General features: G+C 41.4%; 1 protein-coding gene across 1 annotated transcript; it reads right to left on the reverse strand.

Moving 5' to 3' along the window:
* Window positions 1-18,023: 18,023 nt before the first annotated feature.
* On the reverse strand, window positions 18,024-18,275 carry LOC123813410 (protein transport protein Sec61 subunit beta-like). Its single transcript, XM_045830405.1, has one exon. It carries the CDS (start codon window positions 18,273-18,275, stop codon window positions 18,024-18,026), a length of 252 nt encoding a protein of 83 aa, XP_045686361.1.
* Between the last annotated feature and the right edge of the window lie 1,732 nt (window positions 18,276-20,007).

Here is a 20,007-nt window from a genome sequence, read left to right on the forward strand (position 1 = left end):
GCAAATCTGGCAACCATTAATAGTTCTCTGTGTTTATCAGTTTCTGTTTTATTTGTTCACTTATTTTGTTTTATAGATCCCACATGAGTGAGATCATGGGGTATTTGTCTTTGTCTCATTTCACTTAAAATAATACCTTCTAGGTCCATCCATATTGTTGCAAATGGCAAGATTTCATTCCTTTTTATGGCTGAGTAATATCCCATTATACATGTACCATGTCTTTATCCATTCTTTATCCATTCGTCTATGAATGGACACTTCCATTTCAAGGCTATGTAAATAATGATTCAATGCACATAGGGCTGCATACATGTTTTCAAATTTGTGTGTTGGATTCCTTTGGATAAATACCCAGAAGTGGAATTGCTGGGTCATAATGTAACAGGGTGCAGCCAAGAGGGGGGACCCCAAATAGGGATTTGAAATGGGGTCCAGAACTCAAGGTGCTCAGGAAATATTAGGATGTCCTCACCCCTCCCCACCACAGGTAAGTGTGAGTTGGGGGAAGGGACAAATGGAGCAGGGCCATTGAGAGCTGTTTTGTATAGCAACAGCTTTTCAGCTAACCTCTGGTATGGTCATTTAACATATCTATAACCTTTAACTGGTTGCATAGATATGTTAAATAGCTGTGGCCACACTCTGAGCCAGGGGAATGAAAGTAACTTCCCCACCAAGATGTAACTGGAGGGCAGGTCCCCTGAGTTACAGCACCTGCTTGAGAGCTTGGAGATGATTGGCTACATGGCATTGAGTCACACCCGCACAGACTCACAATGGCAGCCCAGTAAAGCTGGAAGGATATGGGAGTGCTGGCAAGTGTAGCCAAATGTGGGCAAAGTCAGAAATGGGGCTGGAGAGGAAGATTGGCGCCAGGATTTAAACCCAGATGCGGCAACCCTGGGAGAGAGGAGCATGCGGCTGGGGCAGTAGAGAGAGAACCATGCGTTTTGGCTGAGTGGAGACTCCCATGGCCATTGTGCAGAGAGGACCATGCAGCTTTGCCAAGGTGGGGACCCCTGCAGCTTTAGAAAGGGGAATCACTACCTGGCTTTAGCAGAGATCCCAGCGACACAGCTGATGGTGCCGGGAACCAAGGGAGGCCTACCAGCCGAGACGGATTACTGGGAAGAACTGGGGGCTGCCTGAGCCACGGACTTCTATTTCTTTTCTTGAGATCTGGTACCCTAGACTGGGCAAAGGGGGAAAGAAGGACTGTGTGTGTTTGTGGGTGTTTTAAGGGACTTCGGAATTTTGATGAAGACATTAGGTCACTATTTTAAGTCTGTATAGCATTAAATAAACATTTCCTTTCCTTTTCACAAATCTCTGGCATTGAGAGATGTCTTTCCCATAAGGTGGCAGACATAACGAACCTGGGGGGTTCCTTTCAGGTAATAGTATATTGTCCTCCTTTTGACCACCTCCCACCTTCTATAATAATAAGGTAGTTCTATTTTAAATTTTTAAAGTAACCTCCATACTGTTTTCCACAGTGGCTGCACCAATTTATAATTCTACCAACAGTGCATGAAGATTCTCTTTTCTCTGCATCCTCACAAACACTTCTTTGTGGAGTAATTGATGATAGCCATTCTGACAAGTATGAAGTGACACCTTGTTGTGGTTTTAATTTGCATCTCTCTGATGATTAGTGGTATTGGACATCTTTTCATGTGTCTATGGGCCATCTGTATGTCTTCTTTGGAGAAATGTATGTTTACATCTTTTGCCCATTTTTTAATTGGATTTTTTTGGTGTTGACTTGTATGAGTTCTTTATAAGTTTTGGATATTAATTAATATCAAATGTATCATCGGTGAATATGTTCTATCATTCAGTGGGTTTCTTTTCATTTTGTTATTGGTTTTCTTTGCCGTGCAAAAACAGTTTTTAGTTTGTTGTAGTCCCATTTGTGTATTAGTTCTTGTTTCCCTTCTTCAAGGAGATATCCCCACCAAAAATATAATGAGCAATGTTGAAGAGTTCACTGCCTACATTTTCTTCTAGGAGGTTTATGGTTTCAGGTTTACATTTAAGTTTTTAATCCATTTTGGGTTTATTCTTGTATGTGGAATAAGAAAGCAATTCAGTTTCATTCTTTCATATGTATCTCTCCAGTTTTCCTGACACCATTTGTTTTTAAATATATTTTCCTGATTATGCTATTATAGTTGTTCCATTTTTTCTCCCTTTTATCCCCCTCCACCTGGTATGCTCATTCTCTCCAGCATTCCCTTCCTCTTTAGTTCATGTTCATGGGTTATACATATAAGTTCTTTGGCTTCTCCATTTCCTGTATAACTCCTAACCTCCTCATCTATTTTGTACCTACCAATTATGTTTCTTATTCCCTGTACCTTTTCCCCCATTCTCCCCCTTCCCCACTGATAACCCTCCATCATGTGAACTCCATTTCTGTGATTCCATTCTGGTTCTAGTTGTTTGCTTAGTTTTTGTTATTATATTTTTTAGACTCCATTGTTGATAATTTTGAGTTTGTGTCATTTTATGGTTCATAGTTTTGATCTTCCTCTTTTTCTTAGATAAGTCCCTTTAACATTTCATGTAATAAAGGCTTGCTGATGATGCACTCCTTTAACTTGACCTTCTCTGGGAAGCACTTTTTCTGCCCTTTCATTCGCTTTGCTGGGTGGAGTAATCTTGGATGTAGGTCCTTACATCCAATGTAAGTCTCATGACTTTGAATACTTCTTTCCAGCCCCTTCTTGATTGCAAGGTTTCTTTTGAGAAATAAGCTGATTGTCTTATGGGCACTCAAAGGAGGTAACTGTCTTCTTTGCTATCTCTTGCTGCTGATGCAGATCCTGGCTCATGGGGTCTGCCACATTGTGGATGAGGCATGAGAAATTCACACGGACTACTGAGTCCTGTGGAGGAAAAGGGACAGCATGGCTTTTCTCTCAAGGGAAGAAAAAGCACGGCCCTTGCCATGACTGGCCTTTATTTCTTTTCTGGGCACATTACACGATGGTCCTCATTTATTATGCACAGGTTCACTTTAGGTGGTTACCTTTTACAGAAAACAAAGGAGCCAATGCTGCTAATCACTTCACAGAAGAAGGATATTTGCAAATGCAAAGAAAAAAGTGGTTGAACAGGTTACACTCATCCTTGGAAGGTTTAGCATGGATTTTAAGAATAACTTTGCAGTAAATGTTTGCTGTCTCAATTCAGGGTAAGGGAGTTTTAGCAAAAGCAAGTCTCATAGCAGTCTAGGTACAGTGCAGGCCTAGATTTCCCATGGGAGAACCTATCCATGGGTGTGGGTCCTATGCATCTCTGAGTGGGAGCTGGGCCCACACCACACAGAATGGTCTGCTATATCCGCCCCCCCCCTTGTTTTTAGTTAGGACCTCTATAGATTCCACAAAGTTTGCTTGCTACTTGCTGATCTCTCACATGACCCTGGGAAAATAATTTGCAAATGTGTCAAAGTACACAGAGCATTATTATTATCAGTAAGCAACCAGAGGCTCCAAAGACCCACATTCTCAGAGTAGGCCCATCGATCACTGTCAGGCAGTAATGTTGAAATAGATAATATTCAAAGAACTCTGAAGGCCTATTCTGAGTCAGGGTCAGATAGCTGAAGGGCCATAAAACTTTGGGGAAACTAACTTATTTCAGGCTTGGACTCTTATCTTTAAATTGAGGATATTAGCAAAGCAGGTTTCACAGGAATTTATTTTTCTTTCTTAGGCCTGATTGCCCTGGGAAACCCACCCTTTCCAGCACAGGGCCGCACCCACCTCCAGCATTGTTTCAGGCTTAGGTTGAGCAGAGGAATTAAGGCAGCCAAGAGATTAGGAGACTTCTTGCAGACAGAATGAAGGCTCAGGCTATGTCAAAGCCGAGGGGTGAGGGTCCATCACCCCCTTTCTCCACAGCCCCCGAAGTCCTTCCCTGAAGGCCTCCCCTTGATCATTCCTGTCTTAGGTCGTCCTTCCCTTGAGGAATCTTACCCATTACTGGCTAATCGATTAAGCACTGGGGGCCAGGCAGGGTGAAGTAGAAGGAGCAAAGGCGGTGCTTCTGCCAGGGAGATAAGCTTTGTCTCCTCAGTGGCTTAGGGTCCCAAGATCTCTCACTCAAACTTAGCCATGGGGGGTTACAGCTTCTGAAACCAGGCAGAGTGGTTCCCAACATATAATCTCCCCCTTTTTTGTTTGTGAATGCAATTGTAGCTGTTAAGTCTGTGAAACCTACTATTTGCTGTTCCTGAACACAATCTTAAGAAAACAGCCTCTGTATATATCATATAGCACAAATAAGTATTAAGACAAGGAGGCATCCAAGGGCTGCCATGACCCAAACTCATAAATTCAGTCCATTGAACCAGTTTTTAGGGTTCAGCCATTGTAAGATTATTGTGGAGGCTCTGGAACACTTTTTGTTTGGTAAGGCCTGTGCTCAAGCATTAAGGGCCTTGATGTCCCCCCATGTGGTGGGGACACACCTAAAGGGAACATTATGGGGCACTGAGGGGTTGTTGTCCTCTGCAGGAGCATTTGAGCCTTGGCCCCTGTCACTGGGGCAGGCCCCATCCTCCTCCATTGGTGGACGCAGGCCCGTGAGTGATGATGTGGGTGTCTGTTTTCCTGCTGGTTGTTCAGGGTCAGCTGGGCCATCTGGTCTGTCAGTCGATCGGTTCTTGACTCCAGGTAGCAGAGCTTGGCATCTATCCCACTCATGATAAGGCTTTACTCTTTTGGCTGGTAGCCAGACAGGATCTATAAGGATGGAAACACACACATACCCTCTTTCCCAAGTTAAGAGATCTACCAGGCCCTGCCAAGAGCCATCTCCCAGAAAATCACTATTTAAAACCTACATATAAGATGATTTTGGCTCTTTCTTCTGAAAATGTTTCTCAATTGGAGTACAGAGTGATTCATCACAATTTAGAAAATTATACGTAAACATGGTTAACATAATCAAATTTGGGGGGGAAGGACTCATGACTCCCCCTTTTTCTGTTTTAAAGATTTTTAAAAGTATGATGAGCATGTTCTACAATTGCCTGGCCAGTTGGATTATAAGGTTAGGGTTAGGATATTCCAGCACTGAAGAAAAACTTGAGTAGAATAGGCAAGGTATCCAGGGCAATTATCAGTTTTAATTTGCTGAGGCTGCCCTAAATGACTAAAGGCCTGAAGCCAATGGGCTTGTATATTTTTAGCAGATTCTCCTGTTAAAGCAGATGCATGTAGGGCATCAGAGTAAGTATGAATAGAAATATGAACGTATTTGAATTTTCCAAAGGGAGCGTAATGAGTGATATCTGTTTGCCAAATTATTTGAGAACCTAGTCCTTGAGGATTAACTCCTGTAAATGGGGCTTCCTTGCTAAGGGCTTGGCAAACAGGACATTCTTTAATGTTCTGTTTAGCTCAGAAGCAAGGAATATTACATTTTTTCAGAGTGCCTGGTTATTTCTGTAAGCTGCAATGAGTTTGACCAACAAGTTAATTGCCCTGTTGTTCTCAGGACCCGGTAGGTCCTAGGTTCAGAGTTTTCAAGGAAAGTGGGAAAGATGGGGGGCGCAGTGCTCTACTTAAATATGTTTTTTAAAAAAAGGACCACCTTAAAATGGAATTAAGATGGTTCATTAGGGTATGAACCCACCGTCTTCTCAGATCACTGGCCATCTTGTTACAGAACAGAACAAGGGGGGCCTGGGACGATATACTATTATTTAAAAGGCCCCCAGGTCCGTCATGTCCGCCGCCAGAGGAAAGACGTCTCTCAATGCCAGAGATTCGTGAAAAGGAAAGGAAATGTTTATTTAATGCTATACAAACTTAAAGTAGTGACCTAATATCTTTATCAAAAATCCCAAAGTCCCCCAAAACACCCACAAACAGACACAGTTCTTCCTTCCTTCCCCCTTTGCCCAGTCCAGAGTACCATAACTCAGGGAAGGAAAACGAAGTCCATGGCTCAGGCAGTCCTCTGGTTCTTAGTTAGTCCTCCATCTCGACTGGGAGACCTCCCTGGGTTCCCGGCACCCTCGGCTGAGTCGCCGGGATCTCTGCTAAAACCTGGTGGTGGTTCCCCTTCTAAAGCTGCGGGGGTCCCCGCTCTGTCCAGGCCTCGTGGTTCTCCCTTTCAGGGCTGCGGAAGTCTCCACTCCGTCAAAGCTGCGTGGTTCTCCTCCTCAGGGCTGAGGGAAGGGGAGAGTCCCCACTCTGACAAAGCCGCGTGGTTCTCTCTCCTATGGCTGAGGGAAGGGGAGAGTCCCCACTCTGCCAAAGCTGCATGGTTCTCTTCTCTCAGGGCTGCGCATGGTTCTCCCCCCTAAAGCACCATGGTTCTCTCCCCTAATGGCCACCAAGTCTGGGTTTTAAATCCCCACGGCCAATCTTCCTCTGCAGCCTCATTTCCGACTCCTCCCACACTCGGCTTCACTTGCCAGAATTCATATCCTTCCAGCTTTACTGGGCTGCCATCATGAGTCTGGGCAGGTGTGGCCCCCATGTCCTGGAGCCAATCTTCTCCGAGCTCCCACGCAGGCGCTGTAGCTTGGGGGATCTGCCCCCAGTCACATCTTGGTGGGGATGTTACTTCCATTCCCCTGGCTCAGAGATGATCACAGCTATTTAACATACCTAAGCGACCAGCCAAAGGCTATAGATATGTTAAATGACCACGCCAGAGGGTAGCTGCAAGGCTGTTGCTATGCAAAACAGATCTCAATGGCCCTGCTCCATTTGTCCCTTCCCCCAACCCACACCCTGGGTGGGGGGATGGAGACATCTTAAAATCTCCTGGACACCTTAAGTTCTGGACCCCATTTCAAATGCCCATTTGGGGTCCCCCCTCTTGGCTGCACCCTGTAACAATCTGAATAAAGTGCCCATAGAGATTCAATTCCTGTCTGTGTTGATTGGATTCAGTATGTGACAGGCAGCATGAATGCCAGGGTTTTTTCCAGTTTCAAAAGCATTGCAATATTGTGACAGTTACTAAATGATTTATAGATAGGGAGTGAATACAGAATGGGTCTTCTGGGAAAATGGATGACCCACATCCCTGGAGGGACTGAGCAGGACAGCATGAGATTTCATTGCACTACTCAGAATAGCATGTGATTCAAAACTTATGAACTCTTTATATCTGAAATTTTCCATTTAATGTTTTAAGACCAGAGTTGATCACAGGTAAGTGAAGCTTTAAAAAGTGAAACCTCAGGTTAGAGGGGACTACCATACATATTGATTACAATGTCACAGTATGGTTTGAAGACATGAAAATTGGGGGCATTTTATGCCCAGTGACCCCACCCAGAGAATAATAGTGGTAATTGGTGTGACTTTCCAGCAGGATCAAGAAGTATTAGGGACAGTTTCTGGTACATGGGCTTTCACAGAGAGCAGCCAGTGTTCCAAGCTGTGTAAAAGCTAGGTTGTGGGAATTTACAAAAGGTGATTCCAGAGTCAGATATTTGTCAGTATTTTCAACTAACACTGCTTGGTGCAGTTTGAAGGGGTGCCAGAGACTAATAACCTTCAGGGTCTTGGAACATGGCCCACCAAAAATCCAAAAAAGGTCTCTGATGCCTCAGTTTTAACTTTAAAATTCATATAAATGTTGTATTCTACTGTATAACAATTATGTTTAGCATAAAAAGTGTTCTAAAGTAATTGTCATCTGATAAACTTGACACTTCAAGAAGATACACTAGGTTTTGGCCTTTTGCTTCAAAGTTCCCCCTCTCCCTTCTCCGCTCCAGCAAGTGCTGCACCCTCACCCCCCCCCACCCCCCGCCCCCAACACACACACCTCTCCGGTATGAATCCTCCAATGTGAGAAGCACTATTGGATAGATATAAGGTGATAAGATATGGGATTTAGTTTTTAAAGACTTTAAATAGCAAGCTAATCGGTTTAGACTTTATATTGTAAGTGATTTGCATGTCACTTAAATATTTTTGAGCAGAGGAGTGAAATTGTGAAAGCAATGTCTTGGCAAGGTTAGAATGGAAGCTGTGATGGGTAGTTTGGAGGGGAGAGAGACCAGAAGCAAGCAAACAAGTCAGGTTATCCAGTAAACCAGACAATACAATAGGGACTTGAACCTTAGGTGGCAACAGGAATGTAGAGGATGGAGACAGTAAATACTAGGCTATAAACCCAGATCCTGTCCCTCTATCCTCTCTTCATCTTTACCTGAAGATTTATATTTAGAGAGTGATGCTTCTAACATAACACCCTGGGCTTTATCCCAAAAGTAATATCAGAAGTTAGCCCTCTGTGGAGCACCTCTGCATTTCTTATTAAACAGCCTTATTTGAGACCTTCATTAAAGTAACTCAAAATCCTTCTTAACAAAGTCCTCTCAAAACCCAAGGCCAGGGAGAAAAATATTTCTATTGATATTCAATAATGTTTTCTATAACTTTATGGTCAGAGCTATTTAAACCCATTATGTGTATTCCTCTTCTCCTTTTCTGCTTGTAGTATCAAAGCTAAGTATTGTGTGTTGTTTTCATTTTCACTGGCCACCAGTTTTTGATACGTTTTTTTCCTGTTCTCACTGCTTCTTGCCAATTTTAAGTACAAGCCCTTAAGTAAAGTCAAACTACCTGGATTCAGCTCCCTGCTCCGATATTAACTAGTTGAGTAGCATTGAAGTTTATGTAAACCCTCTGTGCTTTCATCTTCTCAGTTATAAAATGGAGATAATAACAGGGCCTCTCCATCCTATTGGATTCTTATAAGAATCAGATCATCTCAGTACCATAAATAATTTAGCACTTTGCACGCCACATTACAAAACCCTAAAAACAGTTAAGCTACAGCTAATATTAATTGCATTTAGTTTTCCTATGGTTTTGTTTCCTTAGATCCCCTTTAGAAATAGCTGTGATATAAATCTATCAATAAAAAAATAAAATATAATAATAAGTAAAGTTGAGCCTAACTGTGGATCAAATTTTAAGTTTTAGGACTTTGGCAATTGGAAGACAGAGATAAGGAAGGTCAGGAATGATTATGCATTATGAGGAGAAACATGACTATTCTGTGCTTGAGACACTTAAAGTTATGCAATTTGATGGGGTACACATTAGTGTGTTTATTGTGGGGCTGGGCAGGGTCATTTACATTATAAGCAGGACAAGTACCTCTCAAAGGCATCTTATTCCAGGGTATAACTTTCCTTGGCATTCATTCATTTCATAAATATTAACTGAGCAGCAGCTCAGAAGCTGAATTACCTTAGTAAATTCACTCAGAAAATATCAGGCTTGGTACAGATGCATAATCACTAATTTTACATTTTCCAATCATCATACATTTATAAAGGAAACATTTCTTTTTAATTTTTTTTTCATTTTAGTCATTGCTCAAGTACAGTTTTATGCCTTTTATTCCCATTCCAGCCCACCCACCCATCCCTCCCCACCGCCCTCCTATTTCCACCCCCTCTAGTCTTTGTCCATGTGTCCTTTATATTTGTTCTATAAACCCTTCCCATTCTCCCCTGAAATTCCCTCTTCTTTCCCCTCTGGTCACTGTCAGCCTGTCCTCTATTTCTGTGTCTGACTATATTTTGCTTGTTTCTTTGTTTTGTTGCTTAGGTTCCTGTTAAAGGTGAGATCATACTGTATTTGTCTTTCACTGCCTGGCTTATTTAGCTTAGCAGAATGCTTTCCAGCCCCATCCATGCTGTTGCAAAGGGTAGGAGCTCCTTCTTTCTTTCTGCTGCATAGAATTCCATTGTGTAAATGTACCATAGTCTTTTGATTCATTCATTTACTGATGGGCATCTAGGTTGCTTCCAGCACTTGGCTATTGTAAATTGTGCTGCTATGAACATTGGGGGTGCAAAGGTTCTTTTGGATTGGTGTCTCAGGGTTCTTAGGATATAGTCTGAGCAGTAAAACTGCTGGGTCAAAAGGCAGATCCATTTTTAGTTTTCTGAGGAAGTTCCATACTGTTTTCCATAGTGGTTGTACCAGTCTGCAGTCCCACCAACAGTTCACTAGGGTCTCCTTTTCTCCACAACTTCTCCAACACTTGTTGTTTGTTGCTTTATTTATGATGGCCATTCTGATAGATGTGAAGTGCTATCTCATTGTGGTTTTAATCTGCATCTCTCTGATAGCTAGTGATATTGAACATCGTTTCACGTATCTTTGGATCCTCTGTATGTCTTCCTTGGAGGAGCGTCTGTTCAAGTCCTTTTCCCATTTTTTTAATTGGGTTGCTTGTCTTCTTAGAGTGGAGTCATGTAAGTTCTTTATATATTTTGGAGATTAAACCCTTGTCTGAGGTATCATTGGCAAATATGTTTTCCCATACAGTTGGTTCTCTTTTTATTTTCTTTACTGTTTTCTTTAGCTGTGCAGAAGCTTTTTATTTTGACGAGGTCTCATTTGTTTATTCTTTCCTTATAAAGGAAACATTTCTAGTGAGCATAAGCTAATATCTTTTTCTATTTGAGTAGCCAATATTAGTTGGAAGATTACTTAGTGAGTGTAGACTCAAATCACAGGAATTTGAGTGAAACATATTACCTAGTCATGAAGAGAGTCCCCTGAAATGCATCTGTCCTATAAGAGAAAACACTCTGCTAGAGACCATTTGCTCACATCCCCAAAACCCCATGTGCCTCTCTCCATAACAGTACAAAATGCACCCTAATAATACTTGCATCTGAAACCAAGTTTCTCTGATTACTCTGTCCAGAGTACATGGAGACATACTACTTTTGCTCATTAAGCCACACTCTAGTGGACATGGGGCATATTCCGTTTCCTCACATAGTAGTCAATAACTAATCAAACTGAATTTTCAGACGGTGCTACTGTCAGTGACTCCATGAGGTATTCCATAATGTTTGAAAATGGAGAAGTGAATTTAGGAAATCAGTAGAAGCTGGATATATGGATTTGATCACCACTGATGAAAGAACTAAACTTATGGTAAATGGTAAAATTTCTGAAGAAGTGAATAGTTAAAAAATAAATAAAAAGTAAGGTGACATCCACATGCAAAAGAATGAAGTTGGAAAAGTTCTGGCCAAGATGGGGGCATAGGTAGATACACTTCACTTCCTTGTACGACCAAAATAAGGATAACAACAAAGTTAAAAATAAAAAAGAATCAGAACAGCCAGAAAAAACAAACTCTATGGAATTCTAACAACCAAAGTGTGGAAGAAGAAACATTCACCCAAACTGGTAGGAGAGGCAGAGACAGGAAGCTGGGGTGGAGAGGGCATAGGACAAGGCAGCTTGCTAACCAGGAAGGGACAGGCAGTGGCTGGTGGACAGGGATATCCCACATTCACATATGGATAAACTGGGAGGAACAACTGAGGAGCAAGACAAACTACACACCCAGAGTTTCATGTGGGTAAATAAAGCCTCAAAACTTCTGACTGTAAAAAACTGTGGGGGTTGTGGCAATGGGACAAACTCCCAGCCTCACAGAAGAGTTTGCTGGAGAGACCCACAGAGTCCTACAATGTATACTAAACCACCCACCCAGGAATCAGCACCTAAAAGGGCACAATCCAGTTGGGGGAAGCAAGGGAAGTGATGAAAAGTGGGGCCAGAGCTGAGAAAACTAGTAAGTGGCATTCCCTGACCCCTCCCCAACATATGCAGTGATGTGGGTTTCCTGCCCTGGCAAAAACCTAAGGTTTTTTCCCTTACTACATAACAGGTGCACCCACACGAAGAAATATGGCCCAAATGAAAGAACAGATCAAAGCTCCAGAAAAAAAAATTAAGTGATGAAGAGATAGCCAACCTATCAGATGGAGAATTCAAAACATTGGTGATCAGGATGCTCACAGAAATGACTGAGTAGGGTAGCAAAATAAAGGAAGAAATGAAGGCTATTGAAAGTGAAATAAAGGAAAATATACAGGGAACCAAAAGTGAAGGGCAGGAAATAGGCTGAAATCAATGTTTTGGAACAAAAGAAAGAAATAAACATCCAACCAGAACAGAATGAAGAAACAATAATTCAAAAAAAATGAGGACAGGTGTAGGAACTTCTGGGACAATTTTAAGTGATCCAAAATTCAAATCATAGGAGTGCCAGAAGAGGAAGAGGAAGAAACCAAAAACTTATTTGAACCAATAATAAAGGAAAACTTCCCCAATCTGGTGAAGGAAATAGACATGCAAGTCCAGGACACTCAGAGAGTCACAAAGAGGTTGGGTCCAAGAAGAAACACTCTAAGACACATCATCATTAAATTACTCAAGACTAAAGATAAGGAGAGAATCTTAAAAGGAGACAGTTACTTACAAAGGAGTTCCCATAAGACTATCATCTAATTTCTCAAAGAAATCTTGCAGGCAAGAAGAGGCTGGAAAGAAGTATTCCAAGTCATGAAAGGTAAGGACCTACATCAAAGATTACCCTATCCAGCAAAGCTATCATTTAGAATGGAAGGGCAGATAAAGTACTTTCCAGATAAGGTCAAGTTAAAGGAGTTCATCATCACCAAGCCCTTATTATATGAAATGTCAAAGAGACTTATCTAAGAAAAAAGAAGAAGATCAAAAGTATGAACTATGAAATGAAAACTAACAACTATCAACAACTGAACCTAAAACACACACACACACACACACACACACACACACACACAACAACAACAACAACAAAAGAAAAACAAACTAAGCGAACAACTAGAACAGGAACAGAATCATAGAAATTGAGATCACATGGAGGGTTATCAGTGGGGAGGGGAGGAGGAGAATAGGGGGAAAAGGTACAGAGAATAAGAAGCATAATTGGTAGTTGAAAAATACACAGGGGGAGGTTAAGAATAGTATAGGAAAGGGATAAGCCAAAGAACTTATGTGTACAACCCATGAATGTGAACTAAGGGAGGGAATGCTGGAAGGAAGGGGAGTGCAGGGTGGGAAGGGATAAAGGGAAGAAAAAATAGGACAACTCTAATAGCATAGTGAATAAAATATACTTTTAAAAATGAATGAAGTTAGGCCCTGGCCAGGTGGCTCAGTTAGTTGGAGCATCATCCCCTCACCAAATGTTGAAGGTTTGACTCCCAGTCAGTGCACATACCTAGGTTGCAGATTTGATTCTCCCCAGTCAGAGAGAGAAAGACACCTCTCTCTCTCTCTCTCTCTCTCTCTCTCTCTCTCTCTCTCTCTCTCTCTCTCTCTCTCTCTCTCTCTCCTCTCCCTCAAAAAATCAATAAACATATCCGCAAGTGAGAATTAAAAAACATTTTTTAATGGGCACAGGACTTAAATATGTACCTCTCAAAAGAAGCTACACAAGTGGCCAAAAAGGACAGAAGAAGGTGGTCAACATCACTGATCATCAGGGGAATGCAAATCAAAAATCATAATGAGATGCCACCTAACACTCATTAGGATAGCAATTATTTTAAAAATAATGAGAAAGAAAAAAACAGGAAGGAAGGAAGGAAGGAAGGAAGGGGTGTTGGGAACCGCCCTGACTGGTATCAGAGGCTGAAACCCCCGCCTAGGCTAAGGCTAAGGGAACGCGCAACAGCTGGCGCCCAAACGTGGGGCAGCGATTTGGGACCACAGAGGTGGGACCCCGTTCGAGACCACTTGGAACTAGCGGCTACAAGCCGTCGCTGTGGACAACGCATCAACTTCGGGTGGATTTGCGCGCTAACAGCCCAGGTAAGGGCCGACGACCCTGAACTCTTTCTCGGGCATGTCGTGGGATGCGTTGAATTTTCAGGGAAGTAGGTCTTTCTTTTCTAGGTCGTTTCTCTCTTGCGACCACCTATAATTGGGTAAATAGTAATTTAATTCTCAAGTTTGAAAAAACAAATGATTTGCCTTGAAGAAAGTAATCAGGTGATTTATTTTGGCTAATTAAAAGTAAGTAAAAGGAAGCTTTTTCTTTAAAAAAAAAGGAAGGTAAACATAGGTTGTAACTTATCTAAAGGGCAGAAATCTTTTCTGCGTATATTACAACAAGTTCTTAAAGAAGCAAAGTATAAGAAAGTATAACAAAGTATAACAAAGTATAAGAAAGAAAAGCATTTGGTTCAGCTTTTGCAATCTATAAGAAAATATTGTCCTTCATTTCCTGATAGAGGGACGTTAGACATTGATGATTTGGGAAAAAGTGGGTGAAATGTTGAAATCTTTGCAAAACAGTGGTATATCTATTGGTGTGCACACCTTTGTAACCTGGAGGCTTGTCAGGGATTCTCTTGAGTTCATTTGGGCAAAGAAAACAGAGCTAGACTGTTGAGGAGGAATCTGATTCTGACAGTGAAACGGTGTGCAAATTGAGTGAGCAGATCGAGGAGGCCCCACCTTCACCCCCACAGAGAAGGATGGATTTTGCTCTGTATCTGCTCTGAAAAAGAAATTGAGGATTCCAGGGAAGGTTGAAACTTCACACTCTAGGCATGTAAATGGGAAACTGTAAAGATAAATGGAAAAGTAAAAGTTTTAGGAAAGAAGTTATGTGATGTTAGTTAATAATTGAAGGTATAAGGCATGGAAATGCAATCTTGGTGAATATCAGAAGGAGTATGAAAGAAAGATTAGAAGGTTTGTGAATGTTTCAGAAAGTCTGTGGAAGTAAATGTTTTAAGAAAGAATTATGTGGTGTGTGTTAGTAATGGAAGGTCTAAAGCATGGAGATGCAATCTTGGTGGATATCAGAAAGTGAATGAAAAAGAATAGAGAGTTTGTGAATGTTGCAGAAGGTCTGTGGAAGTGAAAGTTTTAAGAAGCCTGGTAGATAGCAGAAGGAAAAGGATTTTCCTTCACACTTTATATTTTTCTCCCTACCTGATCCCTCCAGAATTTGGCATTCTAAAGGAGTGAATAATGACATAAGGTTTCTTTGCATAAATCTAACAAGACCAGTCGTTAATAGTGGTTATGATTTAATTGTGTCTTCCAACTGTTTCCAAATCTGTCATCTCCAGAATATGACCAAAAAATGAATGAATCCAAATGGCATTATAGCATTTAACAATGCACTGCTCTCCTTATGAGTCCGACAGTTTGTTAACACCTGGTTGCACTTATGGTTTAATCAATGCTACTTTAGAATTAGTCCAACAGGCCCAAATAGATCAGGAGATCCTGACCCGCCTTTCTGCAGTTGAATCAGCACTGGACTGGATTGGCGAACGCCAGGGACGCTCTCGTGACTCGTCAGCACCTAACTTGTGACCCTGGTTTCTCCAGACTGTGTGTCACACCGCTACAGTGGAATTCCAGCCAACATACTTGGACTGATATACAACATCGCTTGAGGGGAGCTTTCTCCACTAACTTAAAAGGACAAATTGATAAATTGCAGTTGGAGCTACATCATCAGCTGCAGGACATTCAACGTTTAACCAAACAGGACATTTTTCGAGCCCTTAATGAAAATATTAATTGGCTGAATCCTAAAACATGGTTTGATGGAATTAATTTGAGAATTTGGGTTTTTGGAGCTGCTGGTTGTTTACTGATTGTGATATTGATTTGTGTACTTCGGTGTATTTGCAAATTGTTTTCCCAGGGTCGTATCAGAGACCAGCAAGTAGCCATCTTTATGGAACCCTTAGCAGTCCTAACAGAAAACAAGGGAGAAGGTATGAGAAACCACTCTGGCAGGCGTAAAATTAAAACTCAACACCCACGTAAGAAAGTAGGTGATGAGTCGGTGCGCAGAACTGCACCTGTTAAGAAATCCTCTCGTAAAAAGTCAGGCTTGCATTATGCTCAAACTGCCATGTGATTTGCCTTTCCTGATATCCATGTAATTTCTCTCAAAGATTGAAATGTAATCAGACCTATTACTTTTGTTTTTCCCTTAATATGTTTTCTTGCACTGAATTTAGAAATTTAGGTATTCACAACCCATAGAATTTAGTTTCTGCTTTATATTTCTATTATTGCCTTATGATGTATATAGATGTTGCTTTTCTTCTGATTTGCATTCGAAAACAGCAAAAGTAGGTTTCACAGGCTTAACAACCACAATTGATTTTAAAAAACTAAAAAAGGGGGATATGTTGGGAACCGCCCTGACTGGTATCAGAAGCTGAAACCCCCGCCTAGCTAAGGCTAAGGGAACGCCCTTGGAACCGTGAGCCGGCAAGGAGACAAAAGCTTATCTCCCTGGCAGGAATGCTGCTTCTGCTGCTGAACCCCAAAAAGCTTGGTCGGTTAGCCAAAGACGGGTAAGATTCCCCACGGGGGGAACAACCCAAGCCAGGCACGATCACTTTTGGGAGGCCCCCCAAAAGAAGGACTTGGGGGGGCTGCAGCAAAAGGGGGTGATGGACCCTCGCTCCTCGGCTTTGACAAAGTCTGAGTTCTCAGCATCCGGAAGAAAATCTCCTTATCTCTCGGTGGCCTTAGTTCCCGCGCTCCACCTAAGCCTGAAACAATGACGGGGTAGTACAGCTCGGTACTGGGAAGTGCGGATTTCCCAGGGTGATCAGGCCTAAGAAAGAACATGTAAATTACTGTGAAACCTTCTTTGTTCAAGAATGCTCTCAGTTGAATGAGAAGGGTCTTAGGAGGAAGCTAGTTTGTTCCTCAGCCTTACAGCTCTTTGACCCCCAACTCAATAGACCGGCAGAGTTCTTTGTTTTCTATAGTTCCTTACTTCCCCTGGTGAGTGCTGTACTTTACCTGAATTATTATGCAGGATGAGCCTAATAAAAGCAGGTATGGACGATAAATCAGCGCGCTCCCCACTGGGGGGGGGGGTGGCCATTTCTGTCCCTACTTCCCCACAGAAACTAGTTTGTCTCTGTGCATGTGTTGTTATTTCTCGCGTGTTTATTGTCGAGCCATCCACAGCATTCCGTGGTCACTGCTAGCCGGTGACCCACGCGCAACAAAGGGGAAAGAAAGAAAGAAAGAGAGAAAGAGAGAGAGGAAGAAGGAAAGAGGGAAAGCAAGAAAGAAAGTGAGAAAGCAAGGAAGAAAGCAAGGAAGAAATTAATAAGTTTTAGCAAGATATGGAGAAATTGGAACACTTGTGTCTGCTGATGGACATGTAAAATGGTGCAAACACTATGGAAAACAGTGTGGCACTTCCTGAAAAAATTGAAAATAAAATTACCGTATGATCCAGCAGTTCTTCTGAGTATATACTCAAAAGATGTGAAAGCATGGGATCGAGCAGATATTTGTATATCCATGTTTATAGCCACATTATTCACAATAACTAAAATGTGGAAACATCCAAAGTGTCCATCAATGGATGAATGAATGAACAAAATGTAGTATCTACAAAGAGCCTTAAAATGGAAGGAAATTCTGACACATGCTACAATATGGATGAGTCTTGAAGACATCATATGTATAAGTTAGAGTTCTGCAGAGAATGAAAACCAACAGGATACATGCTTATATCCTGACAGATTTATTTTTAAGTTGGTTCATACAATTATGGAGTCTTGGTGAGTCCAAAATATGATGGGATAGACTGGCATGCTGGAAACTCGAGGAATGGTTGTAGTTTAAGTACTAAGGCTTTCTTCTGGCAGCATCTCTTCTTTCTCTGAAGATATCACTCTGTTCTGTTAAGATCTTCATCTGAATGAATGAGTTACACTCGAATTAAACCAGAAAAGTTGACATTCATGCTGCCTGTCTCTACCAATATAAGTAGAGGCAAGGATTGAATCTTTATGGGCACTTTATTCAGATGCTGACAATCGGGAAAGGTGTAAGATTATGTACCCTCAAAAACTGTCTTAACATCTCATCACAAGCTGACCTTTCTTTTTTCAAATTATTTATGTATATATATTTTATATATTCATTTATATTTATAATATATAATATATATTTTAAATTTATGTATATACATAAATGAATTAAACAGTTTCATAGCCATACAAAAAACTGATTCCATAAATAAATTATCATTAAGATGCCTTTAAAACAGTAAGCTTACAGAAAATCACTGTGTTTTGGTCCAAGACATGTTTTTTTTTTCTTCGGATGACAGACAGATGTATGTAGCCAAATCTATGAATAAGTGTACTTGCCTCAAATGTACAACATAAATACAGAAATGATGAACAGAAGACTCATAACCAGTACTGGAACAGGGCCAACTTTGAGGCCAGACAAATCTTCCATGTAGAAGTGCCACATTCCCCTAGTGCCTGCTGAGGTCATCCCGCAGCTGGCATTTTTCCTCTGTTGGACCATGGAACCTGCCACCAAGGCAGGTACTGCTTTACTGGGAGAGTGTCCTGAAAGTGGCACAATAGTGCCACTGGGGGTCAGACCAGGCATGTTGAAAAGTGGATGGTGTCAGGGGACCAAAACAGATGACTGGGAAGTGCTGGAGCACTCAAAGGACCTGCAGCTAAAAAATAAATTATATTCTATTGTTTATGCTATTATAGTTGTCCCAGTTTTTCCTCCTCTGCCCCCCTCTACCCAGCCCTGTCACCACCTCAGGCAATCCCCACACCATTGTCCACGCCCATGGGTCCTGCATATATGTTCTCTTGCTACTCTATTCCCTATGCTGTACTTACCTCCCCATGACTATTCTGTAACTACCAATTTGTACTTTTTAACCTCCTCCCCTCTTTCACCCATGCCCCAACCTCTTTCCGTCTAGCAACCATCAAAATGTTCTCTGTATCTATGATTCTGTTTTGTTTCTTGCTTATTTTGTTTGTTAGAATCAATTGTGGGTAGATATGTGTTTATTGCTATTATATTGTTTTTATTTTCCTTTTAAAAATATTTCTTCTTTGAATTTCTTACAGGTTTTATTCATTTATTTTTGCAAAGAAGGGAAGGGAGGGAGAAAGAGAGGGAAAGAAACATCAATTGATTGCCTCTTGCATGCCACTATCTCAGCACCTGGCCTGCAACCCAGGCATGGGCTGCAACTGGGAGTCAAACAAGCCACCCTTTGGTTTGTAGCCTGATGCTCAATCCTCTGAGCCACACCAGTCAGGGATGTTCACATTTTTCATCTTCTTCTTTAACATTTCATATAGTACTGGTTTGGTGGTACTGAACTCCTTTAGCTTTTCCTTGCCTGGGAGGATCTTAATCTGTCCTTCAATTCTAAATGATAGATTTGCTGGGTAGAGTAATCTCAATTGTAGGTCTCTGCTTTTCATCACTTTCAATTTTTCTTGCCAATCCCTTCTATCCTGTCATTTCTTTTGAAAAATCCACTGACAGTCTTATGAGAGCTCCCTTGTAGGTAACTAACAGCATTTCTCTGTTGCTTTTAATATTCTTTCTTTGTCTTTAAACTTTGCTAACTTAATGATGATGTGTGTTGGTGTGGGCTTCTTTCAGTTCATCTTGTTTGGGACTTTCTTCACTTCCTGGACTTGCATGTCTATTTCCTTCACCAAGTTAGGGAAGTATTCTGTCAGTATTTTTTCAAACAGGTTTCAAATTTCTTGCTCTTTCTTCTCCTTCTGGCCCTGCCTTTATGTGCATATTGGTACACTTGAAGTTGTCCCAGAGGCTCCTTACACTATCCTTATTTTTTAAAATTCTTTTTCTTCTTCGTGTTCTGATGGGTTGTTTTTTGCTTCTTGTATTCCAAAGTGCTGATTTGATTATCAGATTCATCCACTCTACTGTTGATTCCTTGTATATTGTTCTTTGTTCCAATCAGTGTATCTATCATTTGTTCCTGACTGGATTTTTTTATGTTGTTGAGGTCCTCACCAAGTTCACTGAGTATCCCTATATCCATTATTATGAACTCTGCATCTAGTAGATTGCTTGTCTCCATTTTGTCTAGTTCTTTCTTTGGAGTTTTGTTCTGTTCTTTCATTTGGGCCATGTTTCTTTGTCTCCTCATTTTGGAAGCTTCCTCATGTTTGTTTCTATGTATTAAGTAGTTCTGTGACATCTTCCTGGCTTGGTAGTGTGGCCTAACATAGTAGTAGGTATCTGTAGATTTCAGTGGCACAGCTTCCCCTCTTACCCAAGCTGGGTACTCAAGGTGTGCCCATGATGAGGGGGGCCATGTACACCCTTCTTT

Source organism: Phyllostomus hastatus, unplaced genomic scaffold, assembly GCF_019186645.2.
Source record: "Phyllostomus hastatus isolate PE091 unplaced genomic scaffold, TTU_PhHast_1.1 phas_contig_152, whole genome shotgun sequence".
NCBI lineage: Eukaryota > Metazoa > Chordata > Mammalia > Chiroptera > Phyllostomidae > Phyllostomus > Phyllostomus hastatus.